Here is a 22,742-nt window from a genome sequence, read left to right as displayed (position 1 = left end):
ATGTCCGTTTCCAACATAATCAAACGTGCAGCTGAAATAACGCATTTTTAATGAAGCCATTACAGGCCCTGCTATGTTAATTAAAACCAAATAACTTGTCTGTTTTAAACTAGTGTTGTCAAGTGTTTATTTGGCCAATTACAAAAGCAGTGGGAGATCATTATCTGCTGCCAGGAGCGTTGACAGCATGTAGTGCTGGGGCGTGAACAGAAAAGAACAGAAAAGAGTTCGGCACTTCAAAGGGAGAAATACACTGCACAGCCTGGACGAGGGGGGGGGTGAAGGAAAAAAGAAAAATGGGGAACGGGGAGTAGAGAAAAAAAGAGAAAGCATGTGAAGGGGAGGCAGAGACGGACCCGTTTGTGCTTAAAAAATATGATAACTGGATATTTTAAGTGTTTTAAAGAGAAAACGGGGAAGTTTTAACTGGAAAGGACTCAAACAAAAAGACAGAAAGCCTGCAGAGCACTGGTTGAGCAAAACAAACCAAAAAAAAAGAAGTAAGGCAAGAGAGGAAGGAAAGAGGAGGGAAAACGGAGGCAGAAGGAGGGAAAGCTGAAAGGAAGAACAGGAGAGAACTGAAGGTGAGGCGTGCCTGATTTACGACGGATCATTTAAAAAGTCTTAAACGGGTCTAAGGGGAGTCTTTAGCATAAAAAGCTGAGTTTAAACCTGGGGGTGTCAAGTTTCCACATCACACCTGATGACGTTGCAGACTAAAAAAAAAAAAAAAAAAACTACTTCTGCTACCAACAGTTTTTAATTAACCTCAAACAACATCCAGCAAACCGAAAAAAAAACTAAAGAGAACCAACATAACAGATGTGACCAGGCTTTGTCTTTAAAACACCTCCAGTTTTTCAGGTATTTGGTAACAGGTATTTGGCTGGCTGGTTGTTCCAACCATCTCAGAGAACTCGCCACACTTTAGCATTTAGGACGTCTCATAGTCCTCCGCCTCGTCATGTAATCCCAGACCGACGCCATGACATCACAGCTCTGTGGGGGTCACGCCATCTGTTGCAGGACTCCAGGTCCTTGTTGTGGCTGAAGTTGGTTAGTTTACGACTCCGGTTGCTAGTTCAGTTCCTATTGTGCTGCAGAACTCTTTTTGGGACCAATCGGACGACTCTTTAATAGTTGTGAAAAAGAATCTTAATAAATTGGTCTCTAAACTGCTAAAAACGTTGCTCCCTCAGCAGATGAGTAACAGCTGTAGAATCAGAAAGCACCTCAGTGACGTAACACCTCGCAGAATCAAACTTTGGCTTTAATCCGGGTCACACGAGCGTCATACTGTGCCTCTCTGTGTTCGCACACGAAGAGTGTCACGCTCATCTATGAAGCTGTGGTCTGTGTTCGATGGGGATAACATCATAAGAAAACCAGGAAAGCAAGACGGAACGAAACTACTCTCAAAATAAACTGCTGCTCAACTTCCTGCGACTCTTTCAGATAACAGGACAAGAAAAGCAAAACACAGCAGTATGACAGATGTAAAATCTATTTCAGTGCAGAGCACAGCTTCTTCTGTGCCCTTGTTTGTTTTTCCTGCATCTCGGGTTTTGAGTAATAACCCCTCTGGCACGTTCACCGTTAGAGCTGGAAGAAGGATTAAGAGGAGGTGAAATGAAGTACAGTATCAGAGAGAAAACTAATACACGTGTTTTACATTGTTTGGGTATCTATGAGCGGCTGGGCAGGAAGAGCCTATTGTAAATCATTTCGGCAGCAGTCTAAACATATTCACCACATGCTGAAGGAAGAAGACCTCAGGCCTTTATACAAAGGCTTGTGTTCAACAAGTATCAAAGAAAAAGGGGGAAATACTTGAATGAAAAGCTGAAAAACTGAAACACTAAAAGTCCCCCTCCTCCTCCTCCTCAAACTCGCTGACAGTCATGGAAATGGGGAAAGGGTTAGTTCCCTGAGCACGGCTAAGCCTGGTACAAATGATGCCAGTGTAAGGCCTGCTGTAGTGCTGAGGAGATAAGCCACAGATACCAAATGGTGAGGAAGAGACTGAGTCCAAAAAATGGAGTCTAATAGATATTAATTGGCTAAGCAGCAGGAAGGTGGAAAAGCATGAATCAGACGCATCTGAACCTTCAATAAGTTTGTTACCAGATACTCTTATTCACAAGCATATAGTTTTTTTCCCCCCACCTGGTGATGAATGTTGTAGTTGTGGCCAAAAATCTGAAATCCAGCTTTACTTAATTTTCTAAAGTTGGATTGCGTAACATCACTAACTTGTGCTGAAGCCGAATGAAGAGAAGCGACAAAAGCCAAAGAAGAGGGCAACAGCAATAGAAAGAGTGACACTGCACTAAGCTGCAGAAAACTCGAAAAAGGCGAAGCGCTTTCAACAGTTGTGCGGTATTACAAATGCAATAGTGGTCTATCCTCTATCCTCTGATCCTGGCAGAGCAACAGTGAGAGCGTCTGGACGGGATGGAGGCTTTCTATGCTCTCTCTCATTTAATTACAACACAGAGCTGCCGGATTAGACAGGGCCTGTGTTCACAGCCTCATACTGGCACTACCACCATGCTGCTTCCCTCCTCTTTTTCCACAAATCTCTCGCCTCTCTGCTCTCTGGAATTATCTCCCATCCTCTACTTTTTAATATCTTCCCCACTTGTCTTCTCCATCCTTCTCTTCCTCAGACTGCTTCTCTGATCAAGTCGTCTTTGTTCACACGTTTGTCTCCTCCGTTCTCTTTCTCATTAGCTCAGTCGCAGTCGCTCTCCTCCTCTTGATTTTCTCCCCGCTAATCCCCCCCCACATCCTGTTTTTTGCTGGAATTTCATCTGCGACGCAGACACATCTTTATCTCAGTCTCAAACACACGTTTACTCTTGATTAGAAAAAGAGACAACTGTGAATCCTTTAAGTGACAAAGTTGTGAGCAGGGCATGTGTTTGCTTGAAAATATTTGTGTGTTTGTTGAATTGTGTGATTGTGACGAAACGGAGTGCGAGATACGCGTTAATGTGTGTGTTACTTTGAGGTGTTTGTGCCCTGGCAGTCTCTACAGACTGCGATGGCACACTGCCTGGGCAAGCCTACACACACACACACACACACACACACACCTCTATACAATCACTACTACCTCTCCACATGCACTTCTGTCTTGATTAATGAAAATCTAGCAGCATGGCTAATTGAACTGGTAGTTAAAACAATGCTTATTAGCTTGCTACCATAGAGCACAGCGACCGAGCCATCTAATGACTGGCGAGCTGAGTGCTGCCAGGCACCAACAGAAGAGCCATAGAGAATACTACTGTTAGTGCTGACAACTGTATCCTAACACAGAGGGTATTGTAGACACAGTGGACTGATACTAATTAATATTCACTGAATAACACACACACACACACACACGCGCAGGTGGATGGATAAACAGATGGCTTAACTTTCTCCAACACAGGTGCAAGTAAACAAGGGCAGGGATGCAGCAGCACTGCAGCACACAAACAGCAAAACTAAGATGAGGGGAAAATGAATAAAAAGCAAGAAAAAAAAAAAGTCGACCGGTCACAAAAGATTATCTTAATTGTTATCCCTGCTGCTCTCCGTTCACAGTCGTCGCCTGAGGTTCAGCTCTGGTCGAACCGGAAGAGCCAATTACAGCTGAGGATCTTTCCAGCAGAGATGTTAGCCCTGGCTGAGAACACATCATAACCTGCTGCTACTCTCCTGCAGCAAGGACAAAAGTTGGACGTTTATGTCGAGCTCTCATAATGGGCTCAGTGGAGCAGAATAATTTGACTAAAAAAAAAAAAAGAAATCTTTACCCGACAGACTAATGTAATAGATTCAATGTGCATCTCTGGAGTTAGTATAGCACACGCCTCGTGAACTACGGCCTGTGCACCACAATGGCCTGTTCACACACTCAGCCTGTGTACATGTTTGAGCTCAAAAACAGTTTTGTACATGTGTTTTTTTCTGTAACAGGTTAACCACTTACATTTCTACGAGGGAAGGTGGTGAGCAGCTTGAATTCTTCAAAGGGGTATCCCTTAGAGGCCACAAAGTCAAAGAGGACTTGGAGCTTACAGCTGCCAAGGAAACGCCTTTCCAAAAACTCGCCACTTGGTGTGCGAATTCTCAGTTTGCTGATCTGCTCTCCTGACTCCTCCTCGGGCTCTGGAGGTAAAGCCTGCTCCAATGACAAGCGGATTGCCTGAAAAAAGAAAACCCAGTATTTCTGTCAATACACCACACTTTGGACAAAGTGCTCACTGAAAACAGACGTGTTTGCATGCAGGTGTTTGTGGGATCCAGCTGCCGGCGCTACAGTTTCCTTTGTTTTAGTACTACAGCTGAATAGCAATGTCAGCATGAGCAGTATTGTGTCATTCAAGTCCATTTCAGATTTACAACACCCACTTAAGACCCTCAGTTACAAAATGAGAATGAAGTCTCAACAAATTGAGTACAAATGGCTTTCTGACTGGTCTAATTTAGCTTCCCGCACATTCAAAATTGATATAAGAAAGCACAACATGGACATTACACGCATGAAACCCCGCAGGCTTTTGCAAAGTCCTCAAAATCCCGTCTGTGGTTATAGAAAACTTGTAGCAGTGAAGAGTAACACAGTCACAGAGATGAGGTAACACTATCTGAACATGGACGAAACACAAGCCATGAAGCCGCTGCCAGAGTCTGATTGCAGCACTGTAGCTTCACATTAATGAAACAATCTTCATGTCCTTAGAATGTTATTAAATTAGTTGTCCTGCGTCTCACCCTGTTCCCTGAAGCCTTGTGTAGCTCAGAAGGTTGCCAAGTAGCATATCAGTATGTTAAAAAAGAGAGCCAAGTGTGGTCTTCTAACAGGCTCCCTTACTGTCGATAACGCTGCTGAGACTGATCCAGCTGAATACTTCAGTGTCTGTGAGAGACCGTTTAAAGTCTTGTTTGAGAGAGCTTATTTAAAAAAAAAAAAAAAGCTGTAAATGTGATAATGCTGCACATATCTCAGAGCGAGGGTGGCATATCGTGCACAAAGACAAACATCAACTGTCATCTTTCTTGGCAAAGCTAATCAATTCTCCCGAGTTCCAAAAAAAACATGCTTCAGCTGCTCCCTTGGGCCTTCCACTTCTTTCTGTTTCTGCCCCTCACCTCCTCCTCCCCCTGCTTGTTGTTCCTGTTTGGCCAGCCGGGGAGCATATGCTGTGACAACACGCCCCGGCTTTATTTACACACCATAATGCAATTATATTTCATAAGAGTGTACAACAGTAGCTCATTAGCAGCTTCTGGTGTTGGGTGGGCAGGGTAGGGCGCGTGCCGCTCCGCCATCAGCTCCCCCAGGTATACGAGCTGATGCTGACTGAGTTAAAGGGGCCCCTAGGGACAAACTCTCTCTCTCTCACACACACACACAAACACTAACACACACAGAAGTGTGCATGGTGGTGGATGTACAAATGCAAAGAGTCAACCACAAAAGCAAGCATCTACACCCACACAAGTTCCAAGTAGCGTCCCCAAAGAAACCACAGGACACACATCTGGTCGAGCCTCACGCCCATGCAGCGCCGCACAAATAATCAGGAGCATCTTTCCATCCAGTCACCCGCTTCAGCTCCGCTCGGCTAACCGCAAAAAGCAAACAGATGACAAGCAGGGGGAAGAGGAGCACCTGACAGCCACACAACTGTATGCTAAGACCCCATGAAGGAGGTAAATAATAATGTCAGCTCATATACACCCTCCAACCCCACCCCCAACTCAAAGGCTCCTACGTTCATCTCCCTTTTCTTTGCACAAAGGTGCTAAATCACAGAGAAGGCATTCCCACTCGCATTGTCCTCTCTCTGGTGGCAACCGGGGTTTTTGTTGCGTCTGCAGTTTCTCTAACACACAGTGCCGCCTCATAAGACTCGAGTGAAAACTGTAAACAAGCTAAATTGCCAAGTCCTCATTACATGATGGAAGGCTGTTCGTCCTTTCCATTTTTTTTTAAGAAAGGCGACAACACTGCCAGCGTAAGATAAGAAAATAATTGTAATTGTAAATGCAAAAAAAAAAAAAAAGGAGATATCTGGCTCTGCTGATGAAAGGGAGGATTGGTTAAAAGCAGTTGCTGCTGTCAAGTTCTGAGTTGAGGAGCAGCATCTGCGATGCAAATAAATACCACAATCCAAACTAATTGCCCCGCGAGGAGCTCGACTTGGACACTGAATTTTAATTCAAGCAGATCGTGATCCATTTGAACTATTTTTGTAATCCATTCACCGGACATATTAACCTCTGTGATTTGTGTCATACGTTTATTCTTCAGCAGATCAGACCTGAAGGTTTACTTTAAAATCACTTGAGTATTTACAACTAGAGTTCCTGATAAATTTTTAAAAAAGCAGCTCATTGGAACTACAATTACACTCATGAAAGCAGAGGATGCTGCTGTGATAAAGTAAAAATCAGCTATTTGTAACCCTATGGAGAATGTAAGTCCCCACTGTCAGGCTCCAGCAGCTCCTGTTGGTTCTCATAATCATTCACAGCATAAGAGATTCTATTGAAACCTCTGAACTGGGGTAAACAAAATTAATTAAAGCAGGAGCACAGGAAAAGTTGAAATAATGTTGACTGTCGGTGCGTGTAAACACAGATTGGTTGGTGGACGACGGTGAAATAAGTAAGAAGGACGGAGCCGGGGCTCTTTTGTTGTCATCTGTTTAACTTAAGTGACAAATCGCCTGAGTGAGCCGGGTCACCCAATACCTCTCACTGCCCAAAGGCTCTCTGCTGTTGAGTAAACAACAATCAGCGAGGACTACACTGTATTACTCTGGACCGTATTACAACATTGGTGCCATCCTTACTGACTATTATTGTTTTTCTGTATGCGTGACATTGTGTCTGCCTGTATGCATGTGTGTGTTTGCCTCGTTTTCACAGACAATAATAGTTTTCAAGTGAGTGTGTGTGTGTGTGTGTGTGTGTTTGCTTAAGTTGTGTGTATGCTTGTGCAAAGGCCCATTTACATGACTTGCGGCAGTCTTTTGTTCACTTTGGTTTGAATACGAGTTTGTGTGCTTTACCAGTATAAGGCAGTTAAACCGAACAATGACTGTGTGTGTGGAAGGTGACGTTCACAAGCACTGGCTGTAATTGGGATATTTCATGCTTCTAAAATGGTTATTTGTCCGTGAGCACACACTATACAGGCTTCACTGACTGGCAAGTTGCACCAAAAACCACAATCTAATTAAGTCACTACTGTGATGTGACAGCGAGGTGGATAAAAACATGGCAGCAAATTCAGAAAAACACAACAGTGTTCGGTCTTGGGTGGATAATGATGGACTATCAATTTGAGTCATTTGAATAAGGTGAAGATGTGGTTTGACTGTCGATCTCACCTCCTTCTCCTCCTCCTGCTCCTTCCTCATCTGTTGCAGGCGTACCTGTTCTGCCTCTTCTCTCTCTTGGGCTTCTCTCTGAGGTGGAAGGAAATTCATTATGTGAGATGGGTCAACAAAAACAAAAACACCTGACGCTGTGCAGCGGCAACTGCTGCCCCCGTTTCGAAACACTGTGTCACATCGCCTTGATGCATTAATAATGATGCCTCATTAAGCGATCCAAACAATCTGTTTTCTGGGCACAAGCTCTTAATCTAGTTCACACAAATCAAATTACGACAACGAGTACAATGTCGTCTACTGCAAAATCAACATCAAGCGTGTGATTCAGTCTGCCTCTCCATGGAAACCCTTAAAGAACTGTGAGGTTTGCATATCAAACATAAAACATACTCAATCGCTGCTTGAATACTGCTTAGTTTAAGCCTTTGTTGAACTTAAAGCTATGATACTTTGTACCTGCAATGTCTAGTATACCAATACTAAGTGACCACAGTATCAATGACAACAAGAGCAGAGTTACTCTAAACAGTATGGAAATAACTGTGAACCACAGACAAATAAAGGCAACACGCTTTATTCTTAAAGTACCTTCTTACGATCAGCCTCTAAAGACAAACGATAGGCTTCATCCTGTTCTCTCTTCACCATCTCTCTTGCCTCGCGCTCGTCCTGGGTGGAGGGAGAAAGAAAGTTGGGCCCATTAAACAAATACCACAATAAAAGCTACACACCAACAAAACCTCTCAGCTAAGGTGCCGGTTATAGAAGCCAGGAAGAACCCAGCAAAAGAAAATGCAGCATGTCAAGTGTGGTTGCATACAAACATCAGGTATGAAAGAGTAGCACTAGAGGGGAATTCATTGTGACCAGACTGTCATTTACCAGAGCCGAAGCCCCTTTTATGTTTCCTCATCTCGGTTTCACCCTCCCTTTCTCTTTCATTCATTCTGCCTCTCTCTTCCTGTTTGTACAGAGGGAAGGGGACAGGCGGCCTTTCTCTTTCTACCTGCTGTGGCTACAAAGTGTTTTATAAAGACTGGGTCTAAATACGAGTGTCCATTGTATTAACATTGCACAGCCATTAGTTTTGTATTTTCTGAAGGCCCATGCTGTGTGTTAGCCCGGATACGGCAAAGTACGCTTATTGTGATGATCAGAGGGCTACTGTGCAACTAGGCGTTTGCTAAGCAAAAGGACAGTGTGTATTGTTGTATTGAAACGGAAAATGCAAAGATACATTTGTGCTTTTGGCTGACATAATAGAGGAATACTGAAAGGAAACTGTAAAAGAATGGCCGAAAGGGACAAAAGCATCAAAAGTACCTACTATCAATGGACTGACCCAGAGTCATGCAAACAAGTCATAGAGCAATTCATGTATGATACTCACTACAGCCATTGTTAAATGTTTTCAAATGCAATGAATAGTCTCATGTGAATAAACATGAAGCGATATTCTTTATCTGGCACGTATCTGCACAAACATCATGTGATTTTAAGAGCCTTAACTTTGGAGGAAAAAAAGAAACAGATTTTCCACAACTAACTCGTGGCTACTGTTCAAGTTGGCACGATGCGTGCCGTCTTATAGAGTTGATGATACACTTAGTGTTGGGGAAAAAAAATCAATCTGTCACATATTTAATGTTTGCTAACAAATAAGAAAGAGGAGTGAAAATGGCTCTTTTTAATTTGCCGTTTAATTTTTAGGACCGAGTGGGCTCAGAGCTAAAGCCCCGTTTCCAAAAAACGCTGAGACGCCGTGTGTAAGATGCAAATAAATGAAAAAAAGAATACAATGATTTGTACGCTTTCCAAACTCTACATATGACATTTTGAAAAAAAAAAGAAAAGAAATTTGACTGCTTTTTCTGGAAAAAATATATGCTCATTTGCAATTTATTTTTTTCGTTCAGCAACACATTTCAAACACAGTTGGGACTGCATCACCTCCTACTTTAAAACAGGACATCCCTATAAGTCTCAGTGCATGCTACGTAAAGGGTTTCCAAAACACTGCTCTCCATTATGTTTCTTTTTTTTTTTTCTTTTTACAGCAGATTACTTGGAATCAGCAGCAGAGAACCAACCGGACATGTCAGCAGTGACAGAGCGAGCTAACCCCGTCCTCACTGTTCTCTCAGGTGAACTCATGAAAGCCGCTATTCTGGTCAGCAATATCCAGATGAAACCTATACACCTGATCCAGGTCGTGGAGGTCGGCAAAAAAAAAAAAAAAGGAGCGTCGCGGAGACGGAGATAAACCCAGTGAGCAGAAATGCTGGAAAACTGTTTTGGTTTGTGGGCTTGGTGTTAGTTTGATGGCATTTTAGATCGTTTGAGAGCGTTTTGTGAAAAATCGTTTAGAATTTGGGTGGCAGGACTTCTTGAGGAGTACTGAAGGTGTGTCGGTGTGTTTGTTTGACCGCTGTGATAAACAAAAATCAAAAGAATTTCTTCAGAACAAGGTGATCTACATTTAATAGCACCATCAAGATTTTCACCATCAATGAATTAAAGATTTAAATCTGATTGTGAACTTTTTGACCTGGCAAACTGCCCTGATAATGGGACATGGACAGTATATTTGGTTGCCATTTATGAAACAAATGCCTCTTAAAACTCCAATCTTTTTCTTTTACATGCAGCAGTTATCTCATCCCAACTATTGCACATTGGTTCGTTCTCACCCTTTACATGAAACGCATGCGAGATGACCTGAAAGTAGCCTGAAAAAACCCCCAAAAAAACCCAAAACTGTGCTCACAGATGCAGACCAGAAAACCTTTAGCGGGTAGTCACTTGATTAGTAATTACTAAGCTAAAACACAGACAACCCGATGAATGACTGGTGTGTCAGTAAGGTTGGCTGAAGTCACAATGTGGCTGTCCAGCTGCTCCAGTTCCAGACAGAAACAAAAGTCGCTGTCAAAAAGGAATGTCTGGGTTTGGTGGGCTCTTGTCTGTGCTCGTGTCTGAGTTCGCCTGAGAGAGGCAAGGTGAAAAAAGGAGAAGAGCTGATATTCGACAGAAAAAAAAACAGCTGAGGATAGAAAGAAGTTCACTAGTACCCAGAAGCTAATCAAGGTGGAGTTCACCTGGGGGATGTGACAGGTGCTGTCATTTAGTGGAGAAGCTAAAGTCCTGAGATTAATGGCAATCATAATGAGTAAGAACACTTTGCGAGTTATTTGGGATTTACAGACGTTTTCTCTGCACTTTGATATCTACACGGAGGAGCTCTGCCGTGAGCTCATTTCTTCATTTTTTGATGAATGCAAAGTCAGTGGTTGCAGTGTCTCGTGAATTAGCAAATCAATGATTTACGAGCCCCCAAAAAAAGAATCATTACAACAGCAGAGTTAATAAGGCTGGTTGTCAAAATTTGCTGGTGGCAAAAAAAAAAAAAAAAAGTGCACACACAGCAGCATGTTTTAAAGGAGTATCAAACATGTCAAGCGCTGATTTGATGTAACTTGTGTTCAATTTTCAGCAGGTCACGAGTAAAAAAACCACTCATATCTATAATGTCATGTATTACTCAGCTTTTTGCAATGCTACTCATACTGAACAATTCTAAAGATACCCAATATGAGCCCACAAAACACTTAAGTATATATTCTGTATAAAAGCTTTTATATCCTGTCATTAGTGATTATTTAAAGAGCCACTCAGAGTGAGAAATCCACGGAGGCCCGTAAGTTAAACCAAAACACAGAAAGAATGACAAGTTTTACCCTCAGGGTGTGTGTGTGTGTGTGTGTGTGTGAGACAAAAGATGCAAACCTTGCCCAACACTCCTATAAGAGAAATGTTATGACTCTCACAAATGCATTGTTAGGAAGTTTTTAGCTCTTTAACTATTAGCATCTAATTCCAAGTGTCATCTGTCATCTATAGATACATTAGATGAAAAAGAGACACAGCAAAGTAGTAACCCTGTAGTAACCCTGTGCAGGTAGGACACATTAAAGCAACCAAAACCAAAACACTGAGCATGTTTTTACAGGAGGGAAAAGTGAAATCTTATCAATAATCACATATCTTAACTAATCGAACGTCCATTTCTTAATATTCTTGTTAGTATAGACTGTAACGTTCAATATGGAACTATTAAAATCAAGTAAACAAGAAATCCTCGTAGGTTTACTGGAACAAAAAACTGATTGAAAACCCACAATCAGAAAAAGTGTTTTCTTATTTGGTGTCACTGAGGATACATTTCAGATGGCTATCGAGCTTCTTGACAGTGACAAAGCCTCTCTGTCACAAGGTCCCAGATTCCCCGTCTACGACATCAAAGGAAAGCACCAGTCTTCCAGGCGTTTCATTTCTATCGGAGCAAAACACTGACCCTGTAAACACATAACTGTGCCGTTTTTTTTCTACAAACTGGAGTGAATGGGAGAGAAGTCTGAGTGGTCACTGCACAACATTAAATGTTGCCCACACCAACAATGACCTCTGATTTGTTTTAATGATACATTTCAAATAGAAATAATATCACAATTTAGTTTACTTAGATCAAATAGTGAGATGATGTGCATTTTAACATGTTTGTTTCAATATTAAGAACATATTCCATATATTTGGTATATTACTACACGCTTACAGGCTAAATAAATTCAGTTTCACTGAGTTCTTGCATGGGACAAAAGATGCAAAAGTTTATTTCTGTCCTCGTGCCACAGCAGCTACTTTAAACAAAGTCCAAAAACGTAAATCCAATAAGCCATTTTTGAACAGACGAATAACTGTCGAAGCTACTTACATCAAAGGAGGAGGTCGAGTATCACTTCCTGTTTTGTTTCCAACCATATTAAATGAAAATAAGTCATAATCACTATCCTGGTCACTGAAGATTAAAACAAATGATCTAAAGCATACTCTAAATAAAATCAGAGTTTGGCGTTTTCGTTTCCTGCATTCGCGAGCTTCCTGATTCCACTCAAACTGTACCTCATCTTTGATGTCCTCTAACTGTTGTGCTGTGAAGATCTCCATTGCTCCCATTAACCTCATCATCAGCTCATCCACTGTCGTATTGCCTAGAGAAAGGAGGAGGGATGGAAGGAAAATAAATAAATATCTACGCAAATGAAATCAAAATAGTTACCCGGAACATTAATAAAAGTAGCAGTTACCTTGAATAACATTTAGAACTTCATTGGATGTGCGTTTGCCCATAACTATAAGGAGCAGGGGGAACTGGTCTGTCTTGTATGTCCGTATAGTCTGCGTAACCACACTGCCAAAGTGCCTCGTACACATGGTGAGTAGTCTGGAAGACAAAGAAATTGACCCGGTTCACTTTAGCCTCCCATCTCCCATTTAACACACCAGCTGCTTTTCATAATGTATCATTCAAATCGATACATAACCCATAATACAGACACGTAACATACACATATGAGCATGTACTATACACAAATATATACACACATTTTCACAACAAATGGAAATATCCCACTTTTTTTTCCCCCCTTTTCTTTTTCAGAATGCAGCCAAGAAGAGAAATACACACAACTCATGGCATTAAGGACTTTAAAACCAATTCTGCATTTTCGTATTCCATCAGAGTGACATGCTATCTCAATTGGAACCATAGATGAATTAGTATTCCTCACCAGACGCTCCGAATTGATAGGGCAAGAGAGGATTTCTTATTCCATTACAAAGACAGAACTTTTTAAATTAACATTTCAGAGAGGGAAAAGGGTAGCAGGCAGCCTGGGCCCCCTCAAGCTCCCTGTAAATGTCATAATATTAATGAATTGCTATAGACTGAATGCAAATATAGATTAGCTTTTTCTCATGCCTTTTAATAAGATCTACTTTAATAACAGGGTGGTAAAATAGAGAAGTAATGGAGTGGTTGCAGGGACACTGGGTCAGAGAAAGAAGATGGATAGAAGCGAAGCTGCCTGAGAGGGGGTGTAACTCATTTAAAAAGAAAAAAAAAAAGGTAGGTACTATGGGAGGTACTTGCAGAACTTTCGAGCGGTGAAAGCGAGTGACCGAGCTCGCTGCTGTAGCAATAATCACAGCACAAACTAATGGAAATGTTACAGTGAAAGTTCAGTGGGAAAATGAGTTTGGATTATGATTCAGACAAAACTTTTCCAATTGATGAACTCTGACTGACCCTCAACTTGCAATGAAAAAGGTTGGGTACCCTTAATCTTATAGATCATTTTGATCTGACATTTGTCCCCGTTCAGCCCTCGACCCAGGGAGACCATAACAATAGTCCACAGGGAAACTCTAACCCGTAATGAAAGGCCAGAGAACAAAGGAAACTAACTCGAAGGGTAACCTAATCTTAAATCTCGCATCAAGCCATGCCAGCCTGCTTTGATTTCCACCTCAAAACTAAGAAAGTCAGTTCATCCGGTGAAAATCATCACAGCAACAGAAAAACTGCGCAGTTCTGAAACGCAGCCTGGTTCAGCTGTGACTCAGAATGAGGCCGAGGCTGCTATCAGGGCAAGAAGCACTAAATTCACCTAAAGAACAAGTAAGGACACAACACTGGATGCAGGAAGAAGTCAAGTCACTCCGGCAAGTTAGAGGAGCAGTTCAGCGGTCTCATCCAAGCATAATATAACATGGTCAAGAATGTAATTTAGTCTATACCAAACCCACTGGCTTTGAAAACGTGTAGGGGCAACTAAATGTGGAAGAAACACCTGCTTACAACTAGTGTATTTAAGGCTCTGCTTCAACGGCTAATGTGACTGACAGCTTCTAATTTGTCACCCATAGCATCTCCGTTTCTGGGGGCAGATCCAGACAGCTAAAATAGTTAATGTTTCGCTGTACTGTCAGCTTGCATTGCTTCACATCGAAGTGGCGCATTAAGATGCGAGTTGACTGGTAAGACCTGACATTTGCTCCGATGAGCAGCTGATGAATCAGGCTTGTACAGTAACACTGCAGGGAATATTTTTGCCTGCCACCTGTACGGGTTCAGTATGGGAACCGGATGCTCTGGTAGCTCACTGTCTCATACACACTTTGTTTCAGAGTGAACATGGACATGTTTTGATCTGAAAGTGACATTTTGCCCTCCCTCTAAACCAGTTATGCTATCAGGTTGGAATACGTCAAGTGTGAAGTCAAGTGTAAAGAACAGCTTTGCACGATGGTGTGTTCACTGCCTTGAGCAGTTAAGACACCAGTTTATACTTTGAGACCACAAACTAGTTCATTAGCAATGTGAAGGAGAGGACTACTGTGTGGGAAAAATTCAAAGAGGCGCAATAAGCACAAACCTTCTAGTCACAATGTGTTTATTTACTGATAGGGTCAATATTTGCTATGTGCAATGGCAGTATGTTGCTTGTACAATATATCAGATTCATTTCCCACAAGTGACAATTACACTGGCATCCAATCAGTTCTGCTTTTATGCATAATTAATCATTTAACGGGCAGGCCTGTGAGAATAACACATTCCAGTATCAGCAGGTTTGTCTCTCTCTCACACACACTCACACACACCATTAGGATACCTTTCTAACAGCCTGTGTGACTGATGCCAATCACCAGTCACTCTGGATCAACCAGAGAGCGTGAGAATGCAGCGCCGCAGTTTATGTGTGAGCGAGTTAGTGTGCACATGTGCATGCATGCGTTAGCAGCAAAGCTGGGACTAGCTGTGTGCGATGAAAAGCTCCAGATGTTGCCTCTCTTTTAATGCGCCAAAAAAGGAGAAAAAAAAAAAAAAAAGGCCCAGCTGGGGCAAAAAGCAAAGGAGGCCAACAGGAGAGAAAAGAGTAAGGAATGAAGGAAGGAGGGAATTTCCTTAAAAGAAATAATGGAGAGGTGAGGTCAGGGTGCGAGTCTTTCTTAAATGACTGCTACCAGAGGGCAGGCTTAACTCTGGTACTTAGGGCCAGAGCGAGAAAGCTAAGACAGGGAAATAAACTGCAGAGAAAGAAAGAAAGACCGGGAAGGAGATGAGAGAGAGAAGAGATGTAGCACAAACATGAAGACAAATGACAGAGAAAACATTTAACCTGTGTACCAAGGTTTGAGTAAGGTGGACTTCAGCAGGTCCACCTTCATCACCATTTCTTCAGCATGAGATCTGACTGTCTCTTAAGAAAAACTAAGCTCTTTTCAAATCCACTATCTGGTGAAAAATCTCAACGGTAGTTGCTACAGCAGAAAAACAAACCGGTGCTGCACAGACCGGTCATTTACCAGCGCACAGAACGCCAGCTACGCTTGGACTTTTGGGATAAATGGAAAGATAGAGATGTTTGGACTCCAAGGGAGTCCTTCATCTCCCACTGACCCTCTATTCAGACAGCTTAGTCAAAATTGCCCAATCAGGGGCCTCACCATGCAAACACAACGCCTTTTGTTAGCATGCAACTTCCAAGCTTCAAAAAGAGAATGAAGCTGTGGAGAGAATGAGAAGACAGAGATACATGGTGTGAGCAGTGGAGTGAGAGCTGAATGCCAGCAATTAAGGACATGTCAAATGGGTTTTAAAATGTCGCTCATGTGTGAAAATGAGGTTCCGTACACTGGCATGTTCAGATTATCTTCTAAATGCCTACTGTATACACTGAAATGGCATTGTTAAACAGTCCCAAGACTTGATGGAAAATTTGATGGAAGAAAAGAAAGAAACTCGGGACAGACGGAGGTTTTAAGGCCACCGATGGAAACCACATCTCCGTGACACAAAGATGAGATGGCAGCCATTCCAGACTGCTTCCCAGACCATTCTGGTGATAGACAAAGCCCGTAGCTCACAATCCAGCTCTGCTCACAGTGAGATACATTTTGAAAACCTTTCTGAACACTAAAAGCTCATAAAACTGTGAAACACAATTTCAGATCAGTCCAAGATCAGTGTGGCACGAAGAACAACTAAAAACTGATGCCCAAGTTAAATCCGTATTTGTTTGGTACGATCTCAAACAAAAGCAGTATTTCAAGGCAGTTACTAAACAAAATCCTTAAAAACTATTTTAGCCCTAAAATGTGTCCCAATTGATGCCAAACCTGCCATATGAGGTTAAATAAAGGGCCTGTATGGAAGAGAAAATAATTCAACTGATGCTGTACCTGGCTTTGTTAGCTTCTTTAGTGACGTCCCAGGCCCATGTGATGAAATTCTGGCTCAGGTAGGAGACAATGGAGTCGGCGCACATCATTTGGGAGCAGAAGACGTTGCTGAGAACACTGTCGTCATTGTGGAGGTAGATAGCAAGCAGCTTTCTCTGTGGAAATATACAGAGAACAGATGAGTCCCTCGGGACATTTGCCATTTTGACCCCATGTTATTTGTTAATTGGAAGATGATTAATTGTTAAGTGACGCAAAACAAAAAAACAGCCTCGTGGCTGTGGTGTGAAGACTTTTGTTAAACATGCAGAAAACAAACTCTTAGATTAAATGTACAAAGTGCAAGTTTGATGATCGACTAAAACGCAAACACTCGAAAATGGACCCCTGAAATAACTCAATTAAATCTCATTTGGGTGTCTAATCGCTGAAAAGACACTTTACTTGAACGTGAAGAGACAAGACGACCGAGTGAAGGACTAACAGAACTTCGAACAGACCTCAGCGAGGCCACAGCTTACAAAAAAGCAAATATCATACAAAATCAAAATGGAGAGCGGAGTAAATAAAACTTCTTTTGGAGGCGACGAAGATATGGAGAAAACAAAACAGACAAATCACTCTATTTATTTTATACCAAATGCCAGCAGCCTGTTCAGGTTAGTAGCAGCAAGGCCAGACAATATTGACGAAGCTCCAAATCCAAGGATATTGACACCATCATATAAGCCTGCGAGATTTTCCCTACTGACAAACTAATTAAAAAACAAACACACCCGCAAACATAAAGGGTTCCAGGGGACAATGTTGGAAATAATGCTCTTTAAATTACATGTCACTTCTCTTTATATAAAAAGAAAAACAGGAGAAATTCTCAGTATCCGCTTGGTTAATTTTAGCTACGGCTGTGACGGGGGAGCTGAGGGGTCCGTTTCTCAGGAACATTAATCTAGGCTACGTACGCCAAAAAGCAAAAAAAAAAAAATCTACACAGGGCGTAAAATGTGAAGGGAAGTGAAAGAAGAAGTTGTGCTATACTGTGGCCCTGTGTAGAATAGGAATGGGAGAGCACTGCTGTGTTTGCTCAACGATTAGTGCTTTAGAATAATCTCCAGGGCTCCTAGAGAGAAGGAGCTGGGGACTCATTCACTGGGCCGATTCAACAGCCTGAAAAGATTAAACACTCATGCTGAGAAGACAAGCAAATTCAGTCTTAAGGGAGGAATGAGTGTGAGGATAGTGAGATTTTTACAAGACGGGAAAAAAAAAAAACCAAAAAAAAAAAACAACAAAACAATGAAACGCACTCAAACACCAGTGTCCCGACACACATGCACAAACTTAACTATGAACCCACAAGTGAAGGATTTAGAGTCACACACATGCATGCTCAATTAGAGCAAGTGTAAAGACAAATCAAAGTAGGCATTTTGGCCAACTGAACTCCTTCATCTTAGTTAAACTGTCCGTACCCCTCTGTTCCCTCTCTGCTTTCAAGTGAGATCTTTTGTGTTGCTCGTCTTAGCAGGGAGGAGCAAATCCCTCGTTCAGCTAAATTACTAGGTCCAACCTGAGGTAGATAGTGACCCCATAGCCCTTCTTCACACCTGTTCACCTAAATCCAAGCTTGCTTTGTGCATGTAAAAGACTAAAGATTTCACACAGCAGAGCAGCGCGATCAAAGCTCCTCTCACTCACAATATAGACTGGTGAGAGTTTGAGTCATTTAAAAAAATTACATTTAAAGTTCTTTACTGAAAACCGAAATAACCGTCTTGTGCTGTGGTGTCCTCTTATATGATGTACTTGGCAATCTCTTCTCGACTTGATTGCTTGGCCTTACCTCCAGATACAGTCAGACCAACAGTAAATCCAGGAAAAATTGAACAGAGACAATTACAGAGCTGTTTGTTACCGTTTGTGAGCACTATCTGTTCAAAGGAACAGAAGTGTTAGTTTCCAAATACTGGGATATAAATCCACAGATATCCCTCTGGTTTAGATCTTCACTCTTCGTGTAAGAAGTTCCTTAATAATATCAACTGAATGTAGTAAAAAGTCTGGGTGGAGCTTACAGAAACACTTACGGCCCCTAATGAGGAATGGCATTTAAATATTATATATACACACATATATATATATATATATATATATAGCAACAGCAACTAGCATCTGACACCATCTGTGGCACTTTCTCAAGTCATTAAAACTATTCTGCTTGAAGTATAAGGGAAGAGAGGCATCAGTGACAGACAGAGCTTGCATAATGTCACAATAACCTTAAAATAATTAGGATAAAGCAATATGAACCAGATTCTTACTTAAAAACGTAGTCACTTGTCATGAAAATATTCATTAACCTGCTACCTTGCCAGTCAGTACTGGACATTACAATAAAGTGTTAAATTTAGGGGAAAATGCCCTCTTTAAATTGGTGTTTTCTCAAAATTCTCTACATGCTTTCCACACAAACCTACAATGGTGAAATGGGCTGTGCAGTGGTTTTGACTGCTTACTTAGAAGGAAAAATATTCCACAACTCGATGAAAACAGCCCTTCAGAAACAGATATTCTCTTTGGCCACGATGAATGAAAATGCAGTTTTCTACACAGACTTGCTGCGGTAAAGAATGAGTCTTAAATCTCTCTAGATTTACTCCTTGTGTGCTATACTGGCTTTCATCATTTTATGTACATGCTCCTTTAGTGGCCTCTTTCAAAGTGGCACGAAAAATACAGTGCGCATAATACAGGAGGCAACTTACTGCTGAAAACCCACAATGAAAAACCACAATGCAACCAAACTAATCCTACCCACACCTTCGAATACCCCATGTCATTCGACATCAAGTCACACCCTCAGCTGTGAAGGCGCTCTACAAAGAAAGGGAGATATAATATTAATAAAACCAAAATATCAAATGATAATGTTTTGGTATCCTATAAGGTCCAATGGAACATTTTCTGAGTGCTGAGCCTCATCTTTCTGTCATCGTTTATCAGCTGTAACTTAAAGAACAGAATAGAAATAGAATAGAAAAACACTTTATTCATCCCCCAGAGGGGGGAAATTCAGAAAAGCAATAGCAAAGATAAAAAAAAATATAAATAATATGATTGTGACACTAACGTGCAGTTTTCCAATGAAAAAGGACTCAAGAGGGACTTAAGTGGAATCGTTTTCCGGATAAGCAACCACAAATGCAGTATGTTTAACAGAGTCAGGGGAGACCAACTAATATGACATATACAGAGAGACAAAGATGGACGGAACAGCAGGCAGTCCAGAAAAGCAAATGCTTTCAAATCAAGAGCTCAAATGATTTGGTTTACAATCAAAACTTCTTTAAGTCTGTGACTCATAAACACCACCGACTTTTGTATTTTGGGCCCTCTTTGCAAAACTTCATCTGGACCTTTCCTACGACCACCTTCAACCACCGTAGCTGAAGCCGAGGGTCTCACTTGATATGTGGCTGAATTTGAGAATGCAAAATACCTGCATAACGCTGCATTGACCTGTTGCCTCCATTAGCAATAAAACCCTTAAGCAATGCCACTGCATCAGTCGTATTTGTAGCCATACCATAAATCCATAATAAGGGGATCACGGTGTTTGACAGATGAGGTGGGGTGCTGCTGGTCATTGTTCCTCTTTCCATCATTCAGAAAGAGTCCCGGTCAGCCACGTCAAACAATTACCACCGAACAATTCAAATTTGGCATAAAGTCTTAAAAGGGCTATATCTCATGTAAAGTTCTTTAATGATAGGCCTACACATAATGAAATATAAACTGAGATTCTACATTTAAAACAGCAGCCACCATTCATTTGAAAATTGAACGAGCTAAAGCACAGAACCTAAAGGACAAAAGAAAAAAAAACATAACAGACACCACCTTTTACCTTTGGAATCACCCGATTATGTGGTGATGCTCGACAGAGATAAGATGACCACATAATAATACCTTTACCTTAATTTCCTGCAGTTTCTGATTCCAACTTATCAATTTCTGCATGAAGACGATTAAATTAACGTCCAATCAATAACTTGTGAGTGTTGTATGCAATTTATAGTTCTAGATCTGACAGATACCCGTGCATCTCAGTGCCATATGCCACGCCGACTGACTGCTGCTCTTTTCTTTCAACTCTGCAGGGCTATTGCTGGGATTTAAAGTGGATACTTGGCAGCAATAAATCCCTGAACTCCCCACTCCAGCAAGGCTATGAATTTTGATGTGTCTTTGTGTGTGGCAGACAGGAGAGAGGAGTGGAGAGCAAAGGAGAGAGGGGTTAGAGTGATTAACCACGGCGTTGATGGGGATTTAGTGAGGATCGTGGTTGGTGATGGGTGGCCTATCTCTCAGAACGCTCTGACTAACCAATGATCCCCAAGAGGGTTCAGCTCAGCTCAGCTCTGCAGCCCAAAGCAGTTTCATTAAGGATGGATTGAGTCTATCTCAACAGTGCCCCACAACACACACCTTCAGAAACACTTCATCAAATGTAGTGTTTTGCTTAGTGATTATCCTCTCCCAGGCTATGAGAGAATGAGACTGATTCTTGTGTTTATAAATCCACGGAGTTGTCCTTCCTTCAGCCAAATCTGCCCCGTTCTGATATCCCCTAATGAAGTAAGCTGTTTCTATGATATGGACACAAATACCAGATTCCTTTTCAAACCGAAGAAAAAAAAAAAAGCTGAGGACGAGTAGGACGGCTGAATAGATGGGGGAGAAGTTGGTGTAATTTGGACACATCTGCTACTGAGTAGGAAGACCGCGGAAAGCAGCGTATTTTGGCCCGTTGTTGGCTGCTTCTGACAAAATATGACAAACGCAGAGTAGCTTCTGTTTTCATGAAAGGTCTCCCTAAAGCATCCCTAAAGCAATTTTAACCACAACAGGAGAGTTGGCAGGCAAGATCAAGCTGACCGAGAATAAAACAAAACACTGAAAATGAATACCTCTTTTCTGCTTCGCTGCGCGGTGGTACAGTACGCAGCGAGTGAACACCAGAGACATCAGCCATATTGCTGGCTTACAGAAAGAGATCAGCCGAGAAACAGGCAAGATGCCAAGCTTCTCTTTAGTTGTTTAGTTTTTTTTCCATATCTGTTTATTTCACACTCTTTCCATCTATTGCCCCTTTCCTGCAAAATCACACGGCTGTAATCCTCCCTATCAAATGACTTATTTCAACTTACACTTTGCTCCTTCTTCTCATTTCATATAATGGTCCTCAAAACATGCCCTTTCTGTCATCTCCATCACCCTCCCTCTTTGTGTGCCTGGTGATCTGAACCCCCCCCCCCCCACCAAACATCTTGCTGTGTCCTCACTGTCTAATAAGGCTGTAATCCACACAAGCTGTCAGTTGATACAAGCGTCCTTAAAAGGACAAAAGCTGGAAAACAAGAGGGGAAAGTGGACAGCTAAAAAATAAAGCCTCAGCTGTCAGGGTGAAAACTAAATGCACGGCTCGATAAAATTATGTCAATGTGTTACATGGCCGACTTTTTAATCAAATAACCACAAATTACGTGAAAGGGATGTGCAGGAATCCATCAAAGTTCTCTTGTGGTGCCCGGCGCATTGTTGGTTTCAGACTCTTTTTACCTTAATGTTGCATTGTTCAAGCATGGCACAGATTATTGGGCTTCTACTGAGATTTTGTCACGTTTCGATGACATTTCTAATTGCGGAAAAATCTATTACAGATGCTGCCACCTGGCATTTAGTCCACAGCCCCATTTTTTTTTTTAATTTAAAAAAAAAAAGAGCTGGGTTGGTAGCTTAACTGTGACCCGAGACATGATCATTTATTCTAAATAAAACTTAGAGGCTCTTTTTTTCTGCATTCTCTGTCAGAGGCAATAATCTTGCAACTACCAGATCTTGTCAGCAAAGACTAATCCAAGGCAGTGACAAGTTATCACCCTCCCTATTATATTTCATGTCAACGCGGTTTTAAATGTGTTTAAATTGATTGGTCTTTATAAATGACATGGCCTGTTAAAGACAAAACTAGCCATATAATAACATTTGCTATATTACTGACTATTGTGTTTTTCATTCCCACCAACTCAGTAATGAAATAACAGATATGACTAACGCAGTGACTCCCTCGACACGCAGAGAATGAATAACATCCTGTTCAGTTTGTATTCCTTCTCCATGTTATCTTTAGCTAAGAAAACTGTTCAACTGAGAAGAGACTGGACTGCATGGAGTGGGGATGACGTCAGAGCTAAA

The 22,742-nt window shown here is 41.7% G+C and overlaps 1 protein-coding gene across 1 annotated transcript in view; it reads right to left on the bottom strand.

Moving 5' to 3' along the window:
• faf1 (Fas (TNFRSF6) associated factor 1) overlaps positions 1–22,742 on the bottom strand; it is a 55,312-nt gene that overhangs the window by 3,373 nt on the left and 29,197 nt on the right. The window contains exons 13-18 of the mRNA XM_072389558.1: positions 16,485–16,639; positions 12,545–12,681; positions 12,360–12,448; positions 7,989–8,069; positions 7,395–7,472; positions 3,983–4,198 (exon numbers count right to left, since the gene is read on the bottom strand). Of these exons, the coding sequence (XP_072245659.1) occupies positions 3,983–4,198; positions 7,395–7,472; positions 7,989–8,069; positions 12,360–12,448; positions 12,545–12,681; positions 16,485–16,639 (756 nt within the window). The remainder of the gene's footprint in view (positions 1–3,982; positions 4,199–7,394; positions 7,473–7,988; positions 8,070–12,359; positions 12,449–12,544; positions 12,682–16,484; positions 16,640–22,742) is intronic.

This window comes from Leuresthes tenuis, unplaced genomic scaffold (genome assembly GCF_036924035.1).
Source record: "Leuresthes tenuis unplaced genomic scaffold, fLeuTen1.0.hap1 SCAF_7, whole genome shotgun sequence".
Taxonomy (NCBI): domain Eukaryota; kingdom Metazoa; phylum Chordata; class Actinopteri; order Atheriniformes; family Atherinopsidae; genus Leuresthes; species Leuresthes tenuis.
This window is presented reverse-complemented; position numbering and strand designations above follow the sequence as displayed.